Source organism: Lontra canadensis, unplaced genomic scaffold, assembly GCF_010015895.1.
Source record: "Lontra canadensis isolate GAN:19392208 unplaced genomic scaffold, GSC_riverotter_1.0 scaffold91, whole genome shotgun sequence".
NCBI classification, from domain to species: domain Eukaryota; kingdom Metazoa; phylum Chordata; class Mammalia; order Carnivora; family Mustelidae; genus Lontra; species Lontra canadensis.
Genome location: NW_022631085.1, coordinates 1,594,930 through 1,618,946, shown reverse-complemented (window position 1 = coordinate 1,618,946; position 24,017 = coordinate 1,594,930). Strand labels below are relative to the sequence as shown.

Below are 24,017 nucleotides of genomic sequence, written 5' to 3'. Positions count from 1 at the left end.
CTTTCACACAGAAAATTTACTTCATAATAAAACCGTTACCATATTTAGCCGCAGTTTATTTGTGCTATGTACAAATTTCAATTTGGAATGTTGCCCTTCTGCTTCTACTCTTGCCTAACTTTACAATAAAGATCAGAAAACACTAACTGAACATTTGACAATATAATGCACATCTTCCAAGGTATGACAATACTACTGTGATTATGTAAATAGTTCTCACCTTCATACACACTGAAATATTTACAGATAAAAAAATATTTGGGGTTTCATTAAAAATGGGATGGACAGGAGGGATAGGAAGTATAGAGGAAATAAAGTGGGACTTAAGTTGATAATCACTAAATTTTAATTGGCTATGAAGATATGGGAATCACTGTATTAGTCTAATTTTATACCTGACTGAAAATTACCTTAAAAAAAAAAAACAAAAAAAAAAAAACCTTTTTTTTTTTTTTTTTAACTTCTGTCCCCTTCCCCCAATCATAAAGATGTTAGTCCACAATCTCTGGCAGAAAACAAGGTCATAAATGCATTTTATTGCCACAGAATCACCACAGTTGCATAAAGAGAACCACAGGCAAATATGGAATTAAACTCCTTATTTTCCAAAAGAGGCTAAATCCACTTTGTATTTTGCTAGGAGGAAGTAAAGGTCTACGGAAATAATCAGCTGTGAGCTCAGCTGAAGGGATGCCCTTCTCACCAAGGCCTATCAGTCCCTCTTCCCAGTATTGTGAACTAGAGGGTAGACTCTCGAGGTACCCCTAGTTATCCCACATGTAACCTCTAATCAGTTATAGAATCCTGTAACTCTCATAACAAGAATGGCACACATGCGTTGCAATACCTGGCTTGCTCTTTGGCTCTCTTTAAGGACAAGATTTCTTCTTTCGGCTATTGTTGCTTCAAAATCCTGCAGTACAGGTGCCAGTGCAGGATTGGCACCACCTGCCCACTTGAGTCGCTGTTCAATACTTGCTTCAAGGGCTGCTAGTTTCTCCTATAAAAGCCAGCAGAATCTCAGTGAATATTTGACTCTCTCCAATTCCTGGTGAGCATTTTATACAAATATAAGAGAAATTCAAAAGAAGCAGGATGGGATATGCATAATTTATTTTTTTTAAGACTTTATTTATTTATTTGACGGGGAGGGCGGCGTGGGACACAAGCAGGAGGAGTGGGAGAGAGAGAAGCAGGCCTTCCAACTGAGCAGAGAACCCAATGAGGGGCTCCAACCCAGGACCCCAGGCTCATGACCTGAGCCAAAGGCAGATGCTTAAGGACTGAGCGATCCAGGCGCCCCAGAACATACATAATTCAGAAATCATTTTTAATATACATCTACTGGAATTAACCTTTATTTCACTTAGAATATTTAAGGCTAAATATGTCTGGGGAGGTATGAACTGGCTTTCAAGATTTAAAATTTTTTTAAGGATCCATGTATTTACTTCTCAGAAAGAGTGAGCGAGTGGAGGGAGGGGCTGAGGAAACAATCTTTCAAGCAGACTCCTCAGTGAGCACAGACCCTGATATAGGGCCCAACCCCATGACCCACGAGATCATAAACTGAGACCAAGCCAAGAGCTGGACGCTCAACCAAATGAGCCATCCGAATGCCCCAAGATTTTTTTTTAAATAAAGCAGTCTTTAAAATGAAACGCCTGCTACAAATCCCCTAATGTCCTTATGTGCTATCTATAAGAAAACCCATTTACCATTTGCAACAACATGGATGGAGCTAAAGAGTATAATTCTAAGTGAAATAAGTCACTCAGAGAAAGACAAGTTTATGATTTCACTCATATATGGAATTTGAGAAACAAAACAAATGATCCAAGGGGGAAAAAGAGAGAGAGAGAGAGACAAACCAAGAAACAGACTCTTAACTATGAACTGCTGGTTACCAGAGGGGAGGTGGGTAGGGGAAGGGTGAAAGAGACATGGGGATTAACGAGCACACTTACCGCAAAGTGCACGGAGGCATACATAGCACTACTGAATCACTATGCTGCATACTGGAAACTAACATAACCCTGTATATTAACTCACCAGGATTAAATAAAAAAATTGGGGCACCTGGGTGGCTCAGTCGTTTAAGAATCTGCCTTTGGCTCAGGTCATGATCTCAGGGTCCCGGGATTGAGCCCCAAGTCCAGCTCACTTCTTCCTCTCCCCCACCCCTTGTGTTTCCCTTCTAGCTGTCTGTCAAACAAATAAAATCTTTAATAAATAAGTAAACAAATAATTCTTTTAAAGAAAATAACTTACTTTAAAAACCCATTTATGTTTTTAATTATGAAAGATGAAAATCAAATTCTCCCAAATTAAAAAGTTTGTAAGTAACAGTAAAAATCTATCCATATTACCATAAGGAAGGTTTTATATAACAAAGTTATTTCATTATTTATTCAACACTTCAGGTGGAAGAATTCACATCCTCTATCTTTCCTGTGCTGCTTCTCTCCCTCCTTCTCTCACAGAAACATACCTCTAAAATCAGAAAGGACAGGTATTCATTCTCCAAAATTGAAAACTAGGTCTAATATACATAGGAAAAAGGTATTTCACAATCTTCAAAGAAGCAAACTCCAGAAAAGCTTCATTAAAAATGTTAAAAAATTGGGGTGCCTGGGTGGCTCAGGTGTTAAACATTTGCCTTCAGCTCATGTCATGATCCCAGGGTCCTGAGATGGAGCCCCACATCAAGACTCGATTTTTTAGTTTTATGAGCTAAAAACAAAAAACAAACAAACAAAAAAACTCTGCTTGGTGAGCCTGCTGCTGCCCCTGCTATGCTCACTCTCTGCCAAATAAATAAACAAAATCCTTAAAAAAAAAAAAAAGGTAAAAAACTACAGAAACGATTTTATTTGATTTTATAAAAATTAATTAGTAAAAGGAACAGAAAAATGTCAGTTACTACTGAGTACATGAGATATAAGGAGACACAATATAGATATATATAACCATTATCAAGACCTGTTTCTTATTTTAAAGAGGGAGGTGAGATTAAATATCAGGCAGAAATGGTAACTCAATAATAGTAGTCAGGAAAACATTCTATTGCCTTTGACATCATAAAAGATCATTAACTACACATAAGAAATGCCTAAGCTGGGTGCCTGGGTGGCTCAGTCAGTGCGGCGTCCAATTCTTGATTTCGGCTCAGGTCATGATCTCAAAGTTGTGAGATCGAGCCTGCGTCAGGGTCCATGCTGGGAGTAAAGCCTGCATAAGATTCTCTCCTACTCATGGGGACATGCTTGCACACACTCATCTCAAAATGAAAAAAAAAAAATGCCTAAGCTTTTTAGATATGAATAGTAAGCCAGATATAACTGCTATATGCCTTCAGAAAACAAATTAAATATTCAAGTTTTTCTAATTACCAAAGTTCCCAGAACATATAAAGGCAGAGCGATCATCAAATCCATTAAAAAACTGAAATATTTAGTATGTCTCTATTCCATACTAAATATTTAGTATGTCTCTAATACACTGCTACCATAAGATTTGGTTTCTTTGGAGAGTAAGAAAAAAAGATACAAATTACAAATAAAAGTGAAAAAAGAAAATGCCCCTGTGGCTTAGCATCCAAGGACAGACATGTAGATATTGAACACCTCACCACAGCATAGGTTATTTCTGAAAGTGAATCTGCTGCAAATAAGGTCTGGCAAAACACACCTGAACTGTTGCAATTGAAGTTTCAATTTGGCTCAGAGTATGGAGTTTCTTTTTCATGCTGGTTAGGATGGCAGACCGAGGGGGAGGTGTGACTGACATGGCTTGTGGTCTATTGATAAGGAGGTCTTCATGCTGCCACTGTTCAAAGAAAAGTCAATGTAGTAGAATCAGCAGGGGTAAAAACAAAACAAAACAAGAAACAAAACAAAACAAAAAAAACACACCTTAGATAAAGGGAGGGGAGGTGCAAATTAGGACTGGGGGAAAAGAAAAAAAAGCCCAGCTGCTACAAAGTGAGGTAGGCAAAGAACTGTAATTGGAGAAACATTTCAAAAGAATCACAACCAGGTGAAAAATTTCCTAATGTAGAGAATGGCTGATAAATGTCTTCAATCAGTGAAATGCAACATCTAAGTAGTAATTCTGAAGATGTTTCCAAGTCTATGTCTCCAAGTCTATATAAAAGTCTAGTATACAACCCCCTCAAGAAGTATGTCTAGTTAAGAGGCTGGAAAAGGCATGAGGGGATAGTGGGTGGAGAGGTGAAAACTGTCCAGCATGTGGCTAAACAAGTGATTAAAAGAAATGATGGCAGCAGTCACAGAACAAAGAATTCTCCAGAAAACCTTGAAGTTGCAGAAAGGAGCAGGCAACTGCTCACAGAGGATCGAGCCATCTTGTATCTTTTAAGGGAGGCCCAGAAGGCCCAAGAGAACTTTGGTCTATAATTTAAAAGTAATACACTGTATTTAGGGCTTAAAATGATGAATATTTGTTCAGATAAACAAAATTATAAGGATTTTTACAATTATTTTCTATACAGTTGTCAATTTTTTAAGGAAATAAAACTCCAGAATGTATAAGTAAAATGTTCAACATTACATTTTTTAGAAGAAAAAATACAAAAAGATTCCAATGTACTAGAAAGACTTAATAGATAATAAATACAATTTCAAAATGTGAATAAATTACTTTTCTTAATTTATGAGCTAAAAAAAACCAGCTCATGATAAAACTGCAAAGAGAAGGAAATGTGCTGATTCCATGCACCAAGCTGAAGCCACCAACTCCACCTTTAGGAAGCAGCTTCAACATAAATAATACAAAGTAACCATTGCTGTGCCAAAAGAGATCCTAGGAAAACACAGTCCCCAAATATTACTCCATGAGTTACACAACCTGTCTGAAGCTACAAGCAATATTAAAGCCTATAATGGAAGAAAGAAGATAAAGAATAAAAAGAGCTACAATTTATACTGTGCTTAGTGTCTTATATAAAATTATTTTTAACCCTCATTATCCTCTACCTTGGTGAGAGACATGGTCCCCACCTCAGGGAGGAGTAAACTCAAGTTCATATAACTGAATCCAAATCCATCTCACCCTCAAAGCCTATGTTGTCAAACTGCCCCCTATATGATCAAGGACAAAAACAGGTCTCTAAAAACAAATTCCAAATGATGACAGACTCGTGCACAAAGCTGTTATCACATCATTAGGGCATTGGGGAAACAGAAGTCATTTTAGAAACAACCTTAATTATATATTAAATAATATAGGAGGTATATTCACATAACGAATAAATTCAAACATGAGAAATTATATTTACAAGTAATACTTAATGATACAGATAATACCTACCATACAACACTGATAGAAACAAAGTTAGAGGTTGCAGAGTGTAAACACAAAATAATCTCAAAAAATACACACACATTCATATATATGTATTTTTTGAGAATATTTTATTCTCAAATTTATTTATTCTCAATTATATTTATCCTCAAATATTTCTCAAATATATATATATATATTCTCAACTACATAGAACAGAAACAAGGAAAAACTGTAAAGAAATACCAAAATGCCAAAAAGCTGGCTTTGCTGCGGGCTGGCGCAATTCAGGATCTTTAAGTATTTTTTCTTTATATTGTTTAATATTAATTCCCCTCGGTTTTTGAATTCCTGTAGTGGAGAAAAACACATTAGAAAAATACTTACTTGAAACATGGCAATATGCAGCTGAACACGCTGCAGGCTTGTCTTGCAAGAAGAAATACTGGTTTCTAGCCTGCGTACCAAGTCATGCTTCTTCCAGGCAGTATCATAGGAACTTGCTAACACAGTTGCCCTGTTCATGACCAACTGAGAAAACTTCCCAATCTGAATGTTGTGCTCCACCGCTTTCTTACAAAGATCATCAACAGAAACTTTGCTCTCAGCGCCAAAATCCTTTGCGTCCACTTGAGCAATAATGTCTACCCCCAGAGCACTGATAAAACTGCAGAGGGTGAGTCCCAGGGCTTGGTTCGGTAGTCCAATCAAGAGCTGCCTCACGAAGTCAGCTGTAAATGCCTTTATAGGTTTGGCCATCTGGTCTTCACTGAAACAAGAATTTCTAAAAAGGGTTTTCACATTGACTATCTGTACAGGTCCATTTACAGTATTCTGATCTTCAAGTGAACTCGATCCTAAAAAAGGAAAATTTTCTTGAAGTATTTCATGCAAAGTAAAATAAGGTAATAATGATGCTTATTTAAAAACAAGACCTTATGAACACACAAATTAAGCCCACTGCATCCTGCCCCTTCCAAAGTTCTACCCAAGTAAATCCAGCATGTTTAAATGTGAAAGATTACCTGATAAAGTTTTAGAAAATGTACCACAGAGCCTGAAGAACTCCTTAATTGTCTGTAGTCTTTTTAGAAAGAAAATCTCCTCTAGCACCTGCCGGTGATTATCGTCATCAAAAAAATTGACTTGGGTACTCCTGGCTTCCCTTATAATGTCAATCTTTCGCCAAGCTATGGGAATTTCCATCTTGTTTAACTATGTTTAAAAAAAAAAAAAATTCATTTCTCCTCACTTCACACAGTGAATAACTACTTTACCACATATGCATTATTTACTCACAAAATCAGTATTTACCTTTTCAACTAATAAGCCAAAAGCAGTTTCAACCTGGGCAAACATGCCATCAAATGCTACCAAAAGCATCTGGCCAGCTGACATTTTTGGTGTTTCATCAACTGAACCATTTCTTGGTTGGATTAATTCACCATATTGAGCATGAAGTATTCTAGAGAAGAAGAAAAGCGAATTAAAATCCTAACTGAAGAGTAATAAATTTGGGGGAGAACACAAAAGGTCAACAAGAATCACAGCTAGCATGCAATCCAGAAAATAAATCTTTTTTTTAAAGGTTTATTTTATTTATTTGAGAGAGAGAAAGAACACAAGAGTGGGATGAGGAACAGAGGGAGAGGGAGAGAACTCTCAAGAGTAACTCCCCGCTGAGTGCAGAGCCCCACATGGGGCTCGATCCCAGGACCCCTAGATCACTACCTGAGCCGAAATCAATAACCAGACACTTAACTGACTGATCCACCCAAGCACTCCTAGAAATCTTTTTGCATGCAGAAAATGGTGTTAGGATAAAATGACATGTAGTACCATCACAATGTGAAGTTAATGGTTCCAATTGAGTATTAGTAACTGTTCATGTGATTAAACTTGAATTATGACAATTTTTTAAAAAACTATTTAAGATATTACAGTCTCACTTTACATAAAATAATACAAACCCCCAAAAAATGTCAAGAATCATACAACTCTAAAGCTGGAAGACTTAGCAAAAACTGTCAAGTATGTTCACACTGTCACATACATACATGACAGAGCCAACTACAGACCATAAGCTCAAATGCCTGCCATTTGTAGCACACCTGGTTCTGAATAATTGCACAGTTTGAGTGTAAGTCTTCAGAAGTTCAGCCTGTACATCATCATTAACTAAAAGCTTAGTCAATGTTTTATGTATCTGGACACTATTTTAAATGTATTATATAAAAAATCAAAAATAGCATTCCACAACTAGTATCAGTTCATGTTACTAATGTTAACTAGATTTTCAACTTCATCATACATACAGAAATAATGCTATAAAACTAATAAGAGAATTTAAAAAGGCTAACCAGAGCAATTTCTAATGGAAAAAAGAGCTACAAGATGATATACAATTTTTTCTTAAGATGATCAAGTTTCTCCAAAGCGAGGTACAAACAAAATATAACAGAACCAGGCATGAAGTTTGTCCCCCAAATCATCCATGAAAAGTAAGTAATCGTCCATTTGAGGGTAAGAGGAATCTGAGTTAGACATTGAAGGGAGTAAATGAGGGCAAAAATTTAGTAAGAAAGAAAGGTATATAGATTTAGTATCTAACGTTTTAAATAATGCTAGGAATTTAAATGATAATGCTGTTGTGCAAATAATCTAAATCACCATCTAGCTAACATTCAGTTTATGCTATAATAATTATACTTTTTTTTTTTTAACTGTATGGAGAAACAACTACAAAGAAACATAAATAGGAAAATTTTAAATTCAGGTAACAGAAAACATTAAAGAATTATTGTTAACTTTTGGGGTGAAGTAACAACACCATGACTAAGAAAACTAAGTTTATACTTTAGACATATCTACTTCCTGTAATATTTAAAAATGAAAAAAGATACCTGCTTCAAAATAACCAGGGTGGTACAATTTAAACAAGATAAATAATTTAAACAATTCAAGCAAGTGCAGATAATTACCAAAGGTGGGAAAATGAAGGTCTATTACACTATTCTACTTTCTTTTCTTTAAATTTTCTCACGGGAGGAAGCATGGTAGGTCAACCCATTTCTACTTTCCCAGCTACACTTTCTGGAGTAAACCTGATACCAGAATGCCAAAAAAGGAAGTTTTAAGTCACCAGAGATAAATGGGCTTACAGCTTAGCCAGGGACATAGTGCATGGCTAGAGGAAACACCCAACCTTTGCAGGTTCCAGAATCAAACGGTTTTTCTAGATTTCAGACATGAAAAACACCATGTTCAGTATCTAGAACACACTTAGAAGCATTCACCTGAAGTACAGCGTACACTCCATGAACTAACTAAACTGGCTCAGATGCTTCCACGGAGTCTCAAGGGCTGGCTTAAAAACTATCACACTCCACTTTGTGTGTGTGCAGCACACATATGGTGAAAGAGCAACACTAAAGTATGGTGTGCATGGGATAGAAGTGCACAGAGCTCCACACCCAGCACATGCTGGGTGCATCTGCGGAAACCTCAGTAAGCTCTGTCAGCCACACCGACATCAACTTTGTGGTGGTGCCACAGTACTGTACGTGTGCAAGACGCTAGCACCGCAGGAAGGATGGAGTCTGCACAAGACATCCCTGCACACGTGTACTGTGCAGCTTCCTGTGAATCTCTAATTATTTCCAAATAAATACACCATGTTATTTGAGAGAGAGAGAGAGAGAGTGAGTGAGAGAACAAGTGGTGGGAAGGGACACTGGGAGAGAGAGAAGCAGACTCCCTGCTGATCAGGGAGCTGGATGCGGGGCTCAATCCCAGGACCCAGAGATCATGACCTGAGCCGAAGGCAGAGTCACTCAGGTGCCCCCCAAATAAATAAACTTTTAAAAAAGATCGGTGTAGAAGCATTTGTAAGGAATTCTATCTGCTGTAAAATTAAAACTAAGCTTGTAGCACGTAGCCCAGAACCTGTCATCTGGTTTCCCTGGCTCCATCACAGCTACCATTCACTTGCCTGGCAACATCGATGTAATGAGCATGCGTTTCCTCCTCCAGTCCCATAGCCGCATTTCTTAAATAGGCCTGAAGAGATTCCACTAGAGTCTGCAGGGGAACGCCGTCAGTTGTCTGCTCAATAAGACTGTCCAGTTCATGAAGCATACTTTCTAATGTGTATTCTCCTTTCATTAAACATCTCAGTGCTTCTGGAAATATGATTTGCCGGAAATTTGAATTTAATTCCTATAAATATGTGAGAAATATATTTTAATGTTCTCTGAGTTTAGATAAGTTATACACCTAGAGGTTTAATGCCATGTACTAAAAACAAATCTATGGAACTGTAACCAACTTCTGGCTACAAACATCACACTGATCTTTACATAACTGGTGAAGCAACATTAAAAGGAGAAAAGTAAAAATTGCTTTTCTGAACCAGCGGTAAGAAGTACAATGTTCAGTATCTAAAACAAACTTACCAATTTTAAGCTTATTTAAAAGCACTCACCTGAAGTGAGGTGTATACTCCATTAGCTAAGTGGACTGCCTCAGAAGCTTCCATGGGGTTCGGAATGTCTAAGTCCTGTGGCACCAGGTGGCACTGCTTCAGTAACTGCACCAGGCAAGTGACGTTCCCGCTCATACTGCAGAGCTCTTCCAAGAACCAGGCTCCATCCCGAGAGGTCAGATCCACCAGCTGCTCCCCAGCACTTGAAGCAGCACCTTCCATCATCAGGTTACGCCTAAATCCAACAAGGTTTGTACAGTGAAACCTCCTCAGCTACACTCACACAGAAAAGCGGATACCTCAAACTCAGAAAGGAAATAAAGCACCTGTAACGGTGGGCAAGACTAATAAAAGTAAGAGAATGCCTCAAGTCTGGTATTAACAAAAGTAAGAGAATGCCTTAAGCCTGGTATTAAACAAGAGGCACAGGATATCTCAGTAAGTCTGAGTGTTTTCAGGACAACGAAATGGTCTCAGTACGAAGTTGGCTAACTTACCTTGTAAGAGTACAAAGAGCAGAAATAATAACACTTGCTAGACTCAGAGATCCTTCTTCTCCATTCTCATGAAGGAAAACTTTAATGCAACGTTCAATTTCTTTCAACTGATCTTCACAGACAGGCACAGTGACGGCTTCCTGTTTCAGGCGTTCCACCTGTCTGATAAGCCTGCTGTTGATGTCGGCTGCGTACCGCTGCAGAGTCATTTCTGTGGCGGTGATGAACTGGCACACCGTCGGGGGAGGCTGGGGAGCATACTGCATTTCGTATCTGCACAGAAAGAGAGGTGCTTGTTTACAATGTAACCACTTCCTGCTTGTAAAGAAAGTTCCCATTTTTACACTGGAGAATATTGCCTTTGATCCTCAAACCCTAAACAGAAGAAACCATGATTTCCATTCTTACAGGTAAGAAAAAGTCTCAAGAGCTCAAGTAACTTTTTTTTTTCTTTTTAAGATTTTATTTATTTATTTGACAGACAGAGATCACAAGTAAGCAGAGAGGCAGGCAGAGAGAGAGAGAGAGGAGGAAGCAGGCTCCCTGCAGAGCAGAGAGCCCGATGTGGGGCTCGATCCCAGGACCCTGGGATCATGACCTGAGCCGAAGGCAGAGGCTTTAACCCACTGAGCCACCCAGGCGCCCCTCAAGTAACTTTCCAAGACGACTTGTTAGTGAGCAACAGCTCAACTAAGGTTAGCCCTCTTTACCCCGATCCCATCACTCTGATACTGGGATACATTTTAATTAATTAGGAAAACCACACCATCTTATAAGGGAAAACATGACCTCAAATCCTCTTAAAACCAAGAAAAAACCTGACCCATTCAGCTTCCATCCATCAACCACTTCTTTCAGAAAAATGAAATATTACACACACATGATAATAATAATGTGAACACAACTTTGCATCTAATCCCATAAGAAGTCAAGAAAATTAAGTGTGATCAACGTACTTCCTGTAGAGTTCTTGACAGCGCTCTACTGTGGTGTTACAGATGAGTTCTTCCATCCAGGTCTTCCACTGCTCAATTCGATGTTTCTGAAATATGGCCTTTGGATACTGCAGAGCTACGGTTGCATAGTGATGCAGCTGTTCCAGACAGCCTCGGAGCACCGAGCGCCTCTGCTGGAGAAGAGCGCCCACTTCCCCCTCCAGCTGCTCACACTGGCTAATCAAGTGCGCCTGGCCAGCATTCTGTAGAAAGGCTGTCGCTGGCACATAGCTTGGAGGACCTTTTGGTAAAAGACGATTATTAATCACTGTGAAACTATTCCAAACCAGCAGTCATTGAAAGAAGCACAAACCAGAACCCCACACATAAACACACAAATACAAAACTCCCACGCTCAACATGTGTATCTAAGATAAATCAACCCATACCGAGATCCATTTGTGAGCTGATCTCCTGAAGCAAACTTGCAAGTTGTGTTGCTTCTAAATTATTAAACGCAGCCTGATAATGTGTTATCCACTGTTCAAATTCATTCAGCTTCACCTGGATTGCTTCCTGAACAGCCCTTTGCTGAGTCTGTAGTTGAGTGTGTTCAGAATACCTAATAAGAGGGAAAAATCTTTTTAATTGCTTCTACCTTCTATATAGTTTCATAACCTTGATTTTGTTCATACTTGGGACTGCCTGGTAAGCTCCTTTTCAATCTTGAGGGCACTGCTCAAATGTCCCTTACTTCTCTGGTTTTTCCCATAATTCTCTCAATTATACTCACATTTTAAATAAAATATTTTCAAAACCCACCACACCTGCCAGGTGTTAAGTTATCTTTAGTGTAAACGATGGATACTTCACAGATCTTTTAATCTCAGAGACTCATGCAGTGTGTGGCATTTGGCATTTGCATATTTACCCTTTACCAAGCACCTGCACTGTACAAGGTTCATTCACTAAGATCATTCTTTAGTTTAATGCTTAATTCAGCAAAGTAGGTAAAATAACTGCCACTTTACTATGAATAAGAATCCAGACACAAGCTGTAGAGAGAAACCTAAACCTCAGGTTTTCTGAAACCAAGTTCATACACTAACCCACTATATCCACTTATCTCCCATAATTACTCAAACATTTCAATCAAATATAATAAAGCAGAAAATTTACGTGAATTTCTGTGTATTAATAATTTGGAACTGCAGTCCTTGGGAAAGGTTTTCTTATTTATGTAAATTGCTGTAATAATGCTAATTCAAGTTGACAATGTTTACACAAATACGAAAATTCTCCTTAATGGCATATATTTAGAAACAAGTGTTCAACACTTTTAAACCTGTGCTGGAGAGTGTGAGAAGGATGGTCCACTCCTTCAGCGCCTTCTAGAAACTCTATTTCTTCTAGTAGTTTGCCTTGCAGTTTTTCCACATCTGTCAATTGCTCTTGCAAGCTTAGGTATTCATCTAAGCTGCTGTCCAGCTTGGGAAGCACAACCAGCATCTCATCTCTATTCTTAAACCAGTTCACCTATGAAAAAATAATTATGATTAGGGACATTCTTACAGGGTGAACTGTGAGACATGATGACATCTGCCACAAGGATCATGTTAGATGGACATCTTACATATATTTTTCTTTTTTTTTTTTTTTTTAAGATTTTATTTATTTGACAGAGATCACAAGTAGGCAGAGAGAGAGAGAGAGAAGGGGAAGCAGACTCGCTGCCGAGCAGAAAGCCCGATGCGGGGCTCAATTCCAGGACCCTGGGATCATGACCCAAGCTGAAGGCAGAGGCCTTAAACCACTGAGCCACCTAGGCACCCCTATATATATTTTTCTATTTAAATCTCTTACTTAAATACTGAGGGTGATGGCGCCACATATATTTTACAAATAACGATAACCACTGCAAGTTCACACAGCCATAAACGGGAGACACAAATCTCACAACACCGTGTGGTTACCACCATGCCACACAACGCTAAGTGTTCGCATCATTGGCTAACATGATATTAAAATTAAGACTGAGGGGAGGCTATCCAAGTAAGGAACAACTATAATACTCATTGATAAACACGTTTCAATATATTAAAAAAGGTAAAATTTTTTTTTTTAAATCATTAACCCACCTCCAACGAGTAAGAGTGTGATTATCTGTCTTTGTATGGGAGCATTTCCTACTAAAAAGACATCAAATTGTCCTATTTCACTGACTTTTCAGTATATTCATGATAGTCTTCCAAAAATATTTTTTAAAAGATAGCTTTACCCAGCTTTTTGATGGACATGTTAACACTAGTAAAAAGATGGTGACCACTTATCATTGCCTTCACCTTAATTTCAGCTACTCTGGAAGAAAAGAGGCTGCGGGTGATCTCTCGCTCCATCTCTCTCTTGCTCTGCTTGCTCTCAGCCTGCTGGCCCCCTCCACCGTAGACAGCGCCGGCAAACCCCGCCTCGCCCCCAGCTGTCCAGTCCACCAGGGGGTCATACACAAAGGCCTCCAGCAATGTCAGCAGAGTCTCTCTGCCACGTCGCATGATGTGTAGAACCTGTTTTCAGAGGTGTTTTAATCAGGTTTTGCCACAAGTTTCCTTGCTCAAATGTCATTTTTCATTCCCGGGATTTGTTAATTTAACAGGTACATTAAGAGGTATAAGAGAAAGAGCATACCTGCTCGCATGAAAGCCTAAAAACACCTTCTACTCCAGTTACACCCAGGGCTGTTTCAATATTCTGTGTCATTCGAAAGGGTACTTTCTCAGGAACTCTAAGGCTTTTACCTTGAAAAGAGAAACTTATATTTTTGTCCTTTCATCAAAAATATTTGACACTCACATAAATGTAAAAGTCCAATTTAATTTTACCTTTCTCAAAGCAAACATTGTAATCTATGTGAACCACCTCTCCAGTCGTCATATCAATGAGAACATTATCCAGATGTCTATCTCCAAGGCCAATTATGTATCCGACCATAGACATGACTGCAGTAGATCTGGCATAAGACTAAACAAGACGGGAGAGGGGGTGGGGAGAGCAAGTTGTAACACCATCAGCAAATTTCCTTCCAATTTAGACTTGATGCTCTAAAATTTACAAAATTCCATAATCCCATTTGTTTCTAAATAGCACTCCTCATGGATGCTGCTAGTGGTCCCAGAGGCTTTGTACTGAGCAGCAACACTGTGGTACCTGTTGGTTCTACTTAATATCTGAATACTGGATTTAATAAAAAACAAAACAACTATTTCCAGCCACCCTAGTTTTTCCTTTCTCAAGCTTTTACTCTTCATTTCATCCAGAATCCCCTCTGTTCTATCCTCACACAGTCACGGCCATGCCTTAGAAAATAAACGTAATGTAAGACTTGAAGTAAGAACTACCAAGTCTGCAGTGAGATGAAGGGGAAGAGGAGGAAGGTGAACAACACAGACTAGAAAGGAAGCAGACAAAAGGAACAGGAATACTCATCACAGCCCAAAACAAAACACATACCTGTGTGACTCTCCACCATTCATCGGGTGTGGTGCAAGATGACCAAAGTTCTTTAGCAAGAAGATTTGGGGGAGTGGCCTCCATTAACTCTTCTAATACCGCCTTCATTACATGAAGAGGCCAATCCCGTCGGGACACATCCAAACTAAGTCCAACTGCTTTTAAAGCGGGGCCAATTTTACTATAATAAAGTTCACTAGGACGAGGTACAATTCCAGGATTCTGAGGAGTCTGGTAAGAATCTTGGGCCTTAAAAAAATTTTTTTAAGAAAAACATCAACTTTATTTAAATATAAATATAAAAAGATTACTTTGACTATAAAGTATTATTTTAAAAACTGTGTGTTTTTTTTTTTTAAGATTTATTTATTTATTTATTTTTGAGAGACAGAGTGAGAGAGAGAGCATGAGTTGCGGGGGGAGGAGGAGGCAGAGGGAGAAACAGACTCCCCACTGAGCAGGGAGTCCAATGCGGCACTGGATCCCAGGATCCTGGGGCCATGACCTGAGCCGAAGGCAGACATTAATGACTCAACAGCCGAGGTGCCCTTAAAAACTGGTTTTTGAATGACATTCTCCACCTTCCCAGCCAAACTGCACAGACCAAATAGATAATTCTTCTGGACTACGCAGCTTTCTTACAACCTTTCTCTTAATTAAGTACTACCACTTTATTGAAAATGTGGCCTACTGTTCTATTTTCTTGAGCTTCAATTCAAACTCAACATTTACATTCTTCTTTATAACACATAATTCTATTGAAAATTTATCATTTATGCACAAGTTTCATTCTTCACTGGTATGACTCAATCATCAACATAAAATTAACAGTATTCAGAGAAAAATTTATATAGCCCCTCTAATTCCCATCTCTCATTTAATGCTCAATAATTGTTCTGCAATCTCCTATGCTTATTTTTTAAATTTGACTCCTTTCAAACTCTTGTTCCTTCCCATACCTACCCTAATTAATTATTTTGGCTAGATATGGACTTCTGAGGTTGAAACTGTATTAAAACTTATCTTTATTTCCGCAGCACTTAGTACTATTCCTGGCATATATACTAATAACCCAGATGCTTAGCTAGAATGAATTCTAAATTAAATCCCTAGTCTAAATCAAAATCATAAATTTCACAGGCACGAAATATGACATCACAGCAATTAAATATAAGATTGTCTCTTTTTTACAAACTTAAAAGAAACTGGTTGTCAAAGCTCTCTTATCTGTAAATTTAATTTAGAAGACCCTGGGGCACTGGGTGGCTCAATTAAGCATCTGCCTTCTTCTTGGCTCATGATCCCGAGATCCTGTGGTGCTGGGGTTCTGTGATGAGCCCCACATGGCCTCCCTGTTCAGCAGGGAGTCTGCCTCTCCTCCCTCTATGTCTCCCCCCCATTCATTCTCTCCCATTTGTTCTCTCTCAAATAAATACAATCTTTAAAAAATAAAAATAAAAGACCCCTAGTAAGCCCAATAAAAAAATCAAGATGCGAAATATCAGCTTACTGATTAACAACCACAACACGACCCTACCTGCTCCCCCTGTATTTGTCTAGAGTAAGATTAACCAAATGTCACCATTTCCGCCTCTTAAAACTTTACTTAAATATGCCTCAGAAACACTTTCCTAGATATTTCAAAAGTCTGTTCTAGAACATTTATAAATTTACCAAAATGCTCAAGTACAGAAAACGTATGAGCATTTCACATAGAACAAGAAAGAGATTAATATATGTTTTTCTGGAAATTCAAATAAAAGTACATGTATATCTGAATTTTTCAACCTTCTGTGCTTGTAGGGCAGCTTCCCGTTGTTGCCATCGTTTGTAAAGACCAAATAAGGGTGTGGCTCCATCCACCCACTGGATTAGTCCTGATCGTGTTCCTAGTGGCGTTACAGAATAGTGTCGGGCGTGGAAACGGGGTGTTTCCTGGCGATTGATTGTAGCAAACATGGTATTCACAATAGACAGGAATTGCATTATTCTCTCATCCAGATGTAAATCTTCTAATCCTATGGAAACAAAATTTAAAGTAGCTAGAGTGGTGACCAAATGGTGTGGGGATGGGCTTACAAATATATCACCCTTGGGTTTCCTTTCAATAACAGCAGCAGTCAAGAACTGAGAGCCAAGGAAGCATAACGGGAGCATGAGAGAACATTCCATTCAGTCACAAGGTATTAGACGCCAGCATTATTAGCTGGACCTCAGTTCTGCTTATATAGGCTCTTAAGCAAAGAAAAGATACGGAATAGAAAATCTTACTACATAGCCTCTAACCACTTCCATTCAAAAATCAGGAAAGATCCAAGACAATCCAGGCTATTCACCTGGAACCAACCTCTCCCAGCACATTCATAATCAAATTAAACTGGCTCTTCTTTTAAATCCTACCTTTGAAAAGATAAGGATAGCTCTTGCCATCTGACCCTAGAAAGAGAAGTTTCTTTGGCTTGGTTTTGGTAGGTAAGATGGTGATGGTTCCACCCACACTGTGGATTGTGACAGTGTCTCTGGCTGACACTTCTCCAGGAAGAGCAATTTCAGTGTTTGTCATGGCAGCCAGCCATGGGCTGATTTCTTCCAGACGCAAGATATAACTTGCACGTTTCTGGGCTCTCTGTTGCAAACTCAGCATTATCTATATTTATAAGATGGGGAAAAACAGGTTTACATTATCACCACAACGCTTACTTTCTTCCACATTCAATTTGGCATAAAAATAAACTTGAAATACCAATACAGATACCGCGTATTGTAGTTCCTACATTTAATTTCATGCTGCATACTTGGGCCATCCTGAGAGAGGAAATACTGTATGTATACTAATATGATCTAGGTGATTCCTACTTTGTTCAGACTTAGCTCTTCTTCTCTGTCCAAACAACTGATGCTTTCGTAACAGATGGAAGGAAAGCACTGCTGTGATCACAAAATTCAGGGCTGGTAGCAAGCTAATTTCCCACGTTAGGCTACGTTTTATCAATGCCAAAACAAATCAATTAAGTTCTTAAAATAGAGCAAAAGATAAAACTGACAGCTGCTGGGTGTCAAGTAGACACACCCTTAGTAGCCACTTGAAAAGCTGGTAACAATTTAGAGCTCTGACCATTTGAAGTGTGCAGAATTAACACCACAACCCCTTCTAATTACTCATAGGGAGTGGATCACATGTATAGTTTGTATCCCCACTTGTAGCTAACTTAATAATGTGCACCAGAATTAATTCTGAGCTCCACTTTCATGTGAGAAATGTTTTATCAATCCTCAATCCTCAGTGAGCTTTGTTCCATAAAAGGAAAAAGACAACTGGACACACCCCAAGTATTCAGGGACAGGACACAATGGATAAACTGTAGCATCTTTCCAAGTTCAGCTGTATACAAAATATGGATGAATCATAAAAACCAAATGCTGACCCACCAATTACGTAATAAACACAGATATATATATATATATATATACACACACACACACACACACACACATATACACATATATATAAATACAAATACAGACCTGTGTGTGTGTGTGTGTGTGTGTGTGTGTGTGTATATATATATATGATCTCATTTATATGAAGTTTAAAAACAGGCAGAAACTAAACAATACATCCCTTAGAAACACATCAATAAGTAACTTTTTTTTTTAAGTATTCCTCTTATCTCTTCCTCTGGTTTTCTTAGTTTATTGAAAAGGAGACAAAGAAGCAGGAAACTGCTCTTGGAATGCAAGCAAACAAGTTTTGGCTAGGACTCATTATAACCTTCATTCTTCACATTAGGGTTCTAGTCTTGTCTTTCTAGCAATTTACTACGAATTTAGTATTCTAGTTTCTTCTAGATTGCATTTACTAGTTAAAGTCAGATGTCCTCTTTGTTTCTACACTGTACCTTTTAATAGTTTTCTCATTGCTAAAGTAAGGAAATCAGGAGCAATAAAGTTAAGGGATAGAGAAAGAAGGGATAAAATAAGAAAAAGCTACAAGGTAATAAACAGGCTCCCTAAATAATGGTGCTGTTGCTCTACCAGATAAAAACCAAAGTAAATACAGACTAAGAGGACCAAAACATAAAAGGTAAGGATTCTCAGGTGCCTGGGTGGCTCAGTCGATCGATTACATGTCAGCCTTCAGCTCAGGTCACAATCCCAGGATCCTAGGATCAAGTCCCACACATTGTGCGCTCTGCTCCATCAGAAGCCTGCTCCTCCTTCTCCCTCTGCCCCCTACTCCTACTTGCTCGCTCTCTCTAGTGCTCTCTCTCTCTAATAAATAAAATCTCAAGGAAAAAAAAAAGACAAGGATTCTCAAATATTTAAATACGCGAATCACCCCACTAGCTAATCATGCCAATCAGCCTATGGAGAACTGATTTTTCAGTTACTTGTAAATACTGATGTTGTTATAGGTGACTATTTGGTCTGTCAGAATCCCTAAAAAAGGCTACATAGGTACAAGATCAAATTTTATAATCTTTTATAAAGATAATAAAGCAAGTCATCAATATTTAGGTCAAGGCCAGACCCCTTCATTAACGACTTTATTACAGTGTATCCTTCCCTAGTGTGAACGCTCTATACATAAAAGTTTGCTGCCCTAGGCCCATTCACTCCCAAATTCTCAAAATGAAGAAAATACTTCTCCCCACATTTCTTAGAAATTGGTCATAAGCTGCCTTCCATGGACCTACAAAATCTCTCACATTCCAAGTAAGGAGAGTCCCCATGTTTGAATTTTGTATCTCATATGGAATTTCCCATGTTAGTGGCATTCTTGAGATTTTTCTGTACCTCTTTAAATGGAATCCAGCTGCTTCCAGGCTTTGCAGGATTTGACGGTGTCTTCAGCTTTTCAAGAGCATTTTCAATTGCTTCACCATAGTTATCCTGAAACCACTTTTCATGAGGAGTTTCTGCAGGGGCTGCAGTGATGCTCCTTACATGCTCCAAAGCAAACACAATGGGCTTCATCAAAGCTGTGTGCTTTTCCCGCATGATTGCAATTTTCTCTTCCCTGACCAGGAAGACATAAAGAGTTTTACAAACATGGAACAATTTAAATGCATCTACTGTTAAGTAAACAGTATAAAAGAATAAACTAAAATAAATAAAATAATAGCACAATAACTTATAAACACAGCATTGTAGGGGTGGGTGCCTGAGTGGCTCAGTGGATTGAGCCTCTGCCTTCAGCTCAGGTCATGGTCTCGGGGTCCTGGGATCGAGCCCCACATCAGGCTCTCTGCTCAGTGGGGAGCCTGCTTCCTCCTCTCTCTCTCTGCCTGCCTCTCTGCCTACTTGTGATCTCCCTCTCTGTCAAATAAATAAATAAAATCTTAAAAAAAAATAAAATAAAATAAACACAGCATTGTAAAATGTCCAGCCCACAAAAAGGCAGCTTTTAAATACCTGGCACTGGGAAAACTGGGTATCCACTCACAAAAGAATGAAGTCAGACCCTTACCTTCTTTACACTATTATGTAAAAAAAAAAAAAATAACCCAAAATGGATCAAAGACCTTAAGACCTAAAACTCTCAGAAAAAAATGTATGGGAAATGTTTCTGGACACTGGATTTGGCAATGACTTCTTGGATATGGCACAAAGCATGGGCAATAAAAGAAAAAGTACAGAAAAATGAGGTTAATACATCAAACTCAACTTCCACGCAACAGAAGACACTATTAGGGGCACCTGGGTGGCTCAGTGGGTTAAGCCTCTGCCTTCAGCTAAGGTCATGATCCCAGGGTCCTGAGATCAAGCCAGACGTCAGGCTCTCTGCTCAGCGGGGAGCCTGCTTCGTCTTCTCTCTCTGCCTGCCTCTCTGCCTACTTGTGATCTCTCTGGCAAATAAGTAAATAAAATCTTTAAAAAAAAAAAAAAAAAAAAGAGGGGCGCCTGGGTGGCTCAGTGGGTTAAAGCCTCTGCCTTCGGCTCAGGTCATGATCTCAGAGTCCTGGAATAGAGCCCCACATCAGGCTCTCTGCTCAGCGGGGAGCCTGCTTCCTCCTCTCTCTCTGCCTGCCTCTCTGCCTACTTGTGGTCTCTGTCTGTCAAATAAATAAACAAAATCTTAAAAAAAAAAAAAAGACATTATTAAGAGAGTTAAAAGAATGCACGAAATGGGAAAAAATATTTGCAAATCATTGATCTGAAAAAGGGGTTAATATCCAGAATACAGAGCAAACTCCTAAATCAACAACAATGAAACCTTCAAACAACCCAATTCAAATATGGGGAAAAGACTTGAATAGACATTTCATGTAAGAAAATAATCCCATGATCAAAAGGCACAGAGAAAGAAGCTCAACATCATTAGTCATTAGAGAAAATCCAAGTCAAAATTACAATGAGATATCACTTCACATCCATTAGGATGCCTACTATATTAAAAAATAAATAACAAATACTGGCAAGGATATGGAGAAACTGGAACACTCATGCACTTTTGGTGGGAACGTAAACTGGCGCAGGAAAACCGTTTGGTCGATCCTCCAAGTTAACAACAGAGTAACAATATGACCCAGGCAAATCTACTGGATCATATACAAAATAATTGAAAACAGGGGGTCAAACAGACACTTGTACACCAATGTTCACAGAAACACCGTTCTCAACAGCCAAAAGGTAAGAGCAACCCAACGTCCGTCGACAGACAACTGCTAAACAGAAGGTGGAAGACACATACAATGGAGTATCACTCGGTGCTAAAAGGAAGGAATTTGTCATATGTGTTACAACATGCATGAACCTTCAACACACGCCAAGTGAAACAGGCCCGACACAAAGGGACAAATACCTTTGACTCCACTTACACGGGGTACTCAGAGTAGTCAAATTCAGAGACAACAAGTAGAATAGCAATAAAGAGGCGCTAGGGTTAAGAGGCAATGGACAGTTAATGTTTAGTGGGTATAGAGCTTATGTTTGGGATGAACACATTCCTGAAATAAACAGAAGTGATGGCTGCACAACACTGTACATATATTTAATGCGACTGAACTATACACTTAAAATTGGTTAAAATAACAAATTTTATGTTTTGTATATTTTACATTAAAAAGGGGCTTGGGGGCAGCTTCATCTTCAGAAGAGAATGTACGAAAACATACTTGCGTAAGGTGTTGTTGTTCTGGACTCTCTTCACCTCATCTTCCAGCTGCTGGATCCGTCTCAGGACATACATGTGTTGCTGTAATAGAACTCCCAGCCAGAGCTCATCCCAGAGGACAGTGACCCTGCGCAGCTCCGCCACAAGCATCTGAACCTGCACACACAGCACATCCAGATATGCTCATCTACAAGTTCATATCCAGCAGTCTTGCCAACACTAGAAATTATAAGTTCCGTGTGTGCATCTTTTGTTCATTATACGATCAGAGAACTTTGACTTGTGATTCTATAAATACAGATTTATAAAACCAATCCTGCATTGTAAAGCCAATTTCAATTATTCTAAAAGCCTTTTTGTTCTTCAGGTATCTTTTCCATGTTTTTTTTAGGTTGTTTTTTAGGGGAAGGGGAAATGTAATAAAAATTGTTTAAAAACATACTAATTGTGCTTTATACCTGTAACACCATAGTGGGATTTGCAGAGGACAGCTTATCCACAATTTTGCTGTAGCAATCCTGCATCATGGCTTGGTCTTCATTCAATCCACTTTTAGGTTCATCCTTATTGCTATCCTGAGAAGCAGGAGGGCTCCCTCCCTCACATTCAGAAACCAGCAACTCTTCTCCTTGAATATTGCCAAGCAAAGTTGGAATTGCAGAGGAAAACTTATTTCCTATAAGAAAATGGAAGAATTAGGTAGGCTTTGGATGTTTCCCCTATGTGCGTATGTTGAGTTAAGGAAAACATTGGTAATCTATTCAACTCCAGAGCACTCACTTAACTAATTTGCTTTTCATGCATTAAATTAACCAAAGATCATGGACAGTCTCCCTTGCCACAGGTAAGCTTTTATACTTATATTATAAACAAATGGAAGACAACGGAAAAATTAATTAATTAATTAATTAATAATTCTCAACAAATTAAGAAAGCGTCTTCTCACAGCCAGAACCTAAAGCTTGGTTTCATCCTTATCTACCATTTACTCAGCTCATTGGTGAACCTGAGAGCACTGGCACAGTTTTTCTAAGCCTAAATGGGTTACTGTGAGAATGAAGGGCATGTGTAAAGCACATGCCCTAGTCCTGGACACAGCAGTAACTACCTCAATAAATGACAATTATGATTATTACTGAAAAAAACACAAACTCCATCAACTCTGTAACAGAAAGCTGAAAAAAATTTACCTAACAGACATTATCTGCAGAATAGTTTATACTTAACGTAGCAGTATTTTAATATTCCATACCTGAAGCCTGCGACTCAGTACTAAGTGATATGGTACCCACTATTGCAGGGTACAATATGAGATGTGGGGAATCTTGAGCCACTCGGCAGAGAAGGTTACAAATACTCTGGCGCACATATACTTCGGGATGGTTTAAGCGTGAGAAAAGCTGTGGGATAATTCCTTTAGGATAAGAAAGAAGGATAAAGTTATTAAAAACTGTCAACACAGTAAATGCAAAAGCATAAAACCTGATGCATGTCAGTATCAGTTCTAAGGGCCTCAAATTTCTCCCTGTGATAACAAAGAACCCTAACAATAGTTCTTGATTTGCAAGTCTGGTTAGGGTACAGAACTATAATCAAAATGCAGAGCAATTCAACAATGTTCTGGCAAACTGTATTTTCTATGAATGCCTGTAAAGACAGATAATTTTTAACAAAGGGCATACAACAATTTTTGAAACTTATTTTCACCACGGTCTCCAAAATTCATTTTGTATCCATTAACGCTCCTGTCAACCTTCTAGTTCTCTGAAAGGTAGGAGAGGAGAGTATGTAACGTGCAGTTCCTGGTGTCCTATGAACTAATGTAGGTACTCTGTAACACATTAAAATAATAAACATAAAGAAACTGCTATTTTTTTTTTTATTGTCTTATGTATCCTACCCAGAAATAACTGTTCCTGAAACCTTTTATTCAGACCATTACCTCTCCACGGAGCAGTAGGTGTTGTTTCCAAGCCATGTTCCAGATACTGCCTGAGTTCGCCGGCATGCTTAACGAGCAACCTGAGCAAGCGCAGTGTGGCCATCACGATCACATCATCAGTGCTCTGCTCTGCTCTGTGACTCAAATGTAACCTGGGGTCATCTTCATCTAAAGGAATCTAAGCGGGAAAGGTGAAAGGCAGAAATAAGAATACTGTTTTCGTCTGCTAGGAAGG

At 38.7% G+C, this 24,017-nt stretch overlaps 1 protein-coding gene across 2 annotated transcripts in view; it reads right to left on the bottom strand.

Moving 5' to 3' along the window:
- Positions 1-24,017, bottom strand: part of SMG1 (SMG1 nonsense mediated mRNA decay associated PI3K related kinase) — a 107,165-nt gene that overhangs the window by 11,674 nt on the left and 71,474 nt on the right. For both annotated transcript variants that reach the window (XM_032836214.1, XM_032836215.1), the window contains 22 exons: positions 23,783-23,960; positions 23,093-23,254; positions 22,299-22,516; positions 21,842-21,996; positions 19,521-19,743; positions 17,124-17,370; positions 16,512-16,741; positions 14,724-14,972; positions 14,096-14,234; positions 13,902-14,011; positions 13,562-13,780; positions 12,565-12,755; positions 11,669-11,841; positions 11,241-11,520; positions 10,285-10,557; positions 9,788-10,022; positions 9,296-9,522; positions 6,619-6,769; positions 6,330-6,519; positions 5,692-6,161; positions 3,691-3,828; positions 848-1,000 (listed from right to left, as the gene is read on the bottom strand). In XM_032836214.1, coding sequence (XP_032692105.1) covers positions 848-1,000; positions 3,691-3,828; positions 5,692-6,161; positions 6,330-6,519; positions 6,619-6,769; positions 9,296-9,522; positions 9,788-10,022; positions 10,285-10,557; positions 11,241-11,520; positions 11,669-11,841; positions 12,565-12,755; positions 13,562-13,780; positions 13,902-14,011; positions 14,096-14,234; positions 14,724-14,972; positions 16,512-16,741; positions 17,124-17,370; positions 19,521-19,743; positions 21,842-21,996; positions 22,299-22,516; positions 23,093-23,254; positions 23,783-23,960 — 4,611 coding nt within the window. The remainder of the gene's footprint in view (positions 1-847; positions 1,001-3,690; positions 3,829-5,691; positions 6,162-6,329; positions 6,520-6,618; positions 6,770-9,295; positions 9,523-9,787; positions 10,023-10,284; positions 10,558-11,240; positions 11,521-11,668; positions 11,842-12,564; positions 12,756-13,561; positions 13,781-13,901; positions 14,012-14,095; positions 14,235-14,723; positions 14,973-16,511; positions 16,742-17,123; positions 17,371-19,520; positions 19,744-21,841; positions 21,997-22,298; positions 22,517-23,092; positions 23,255-23,782; positions 23,961-24,017) is intronic.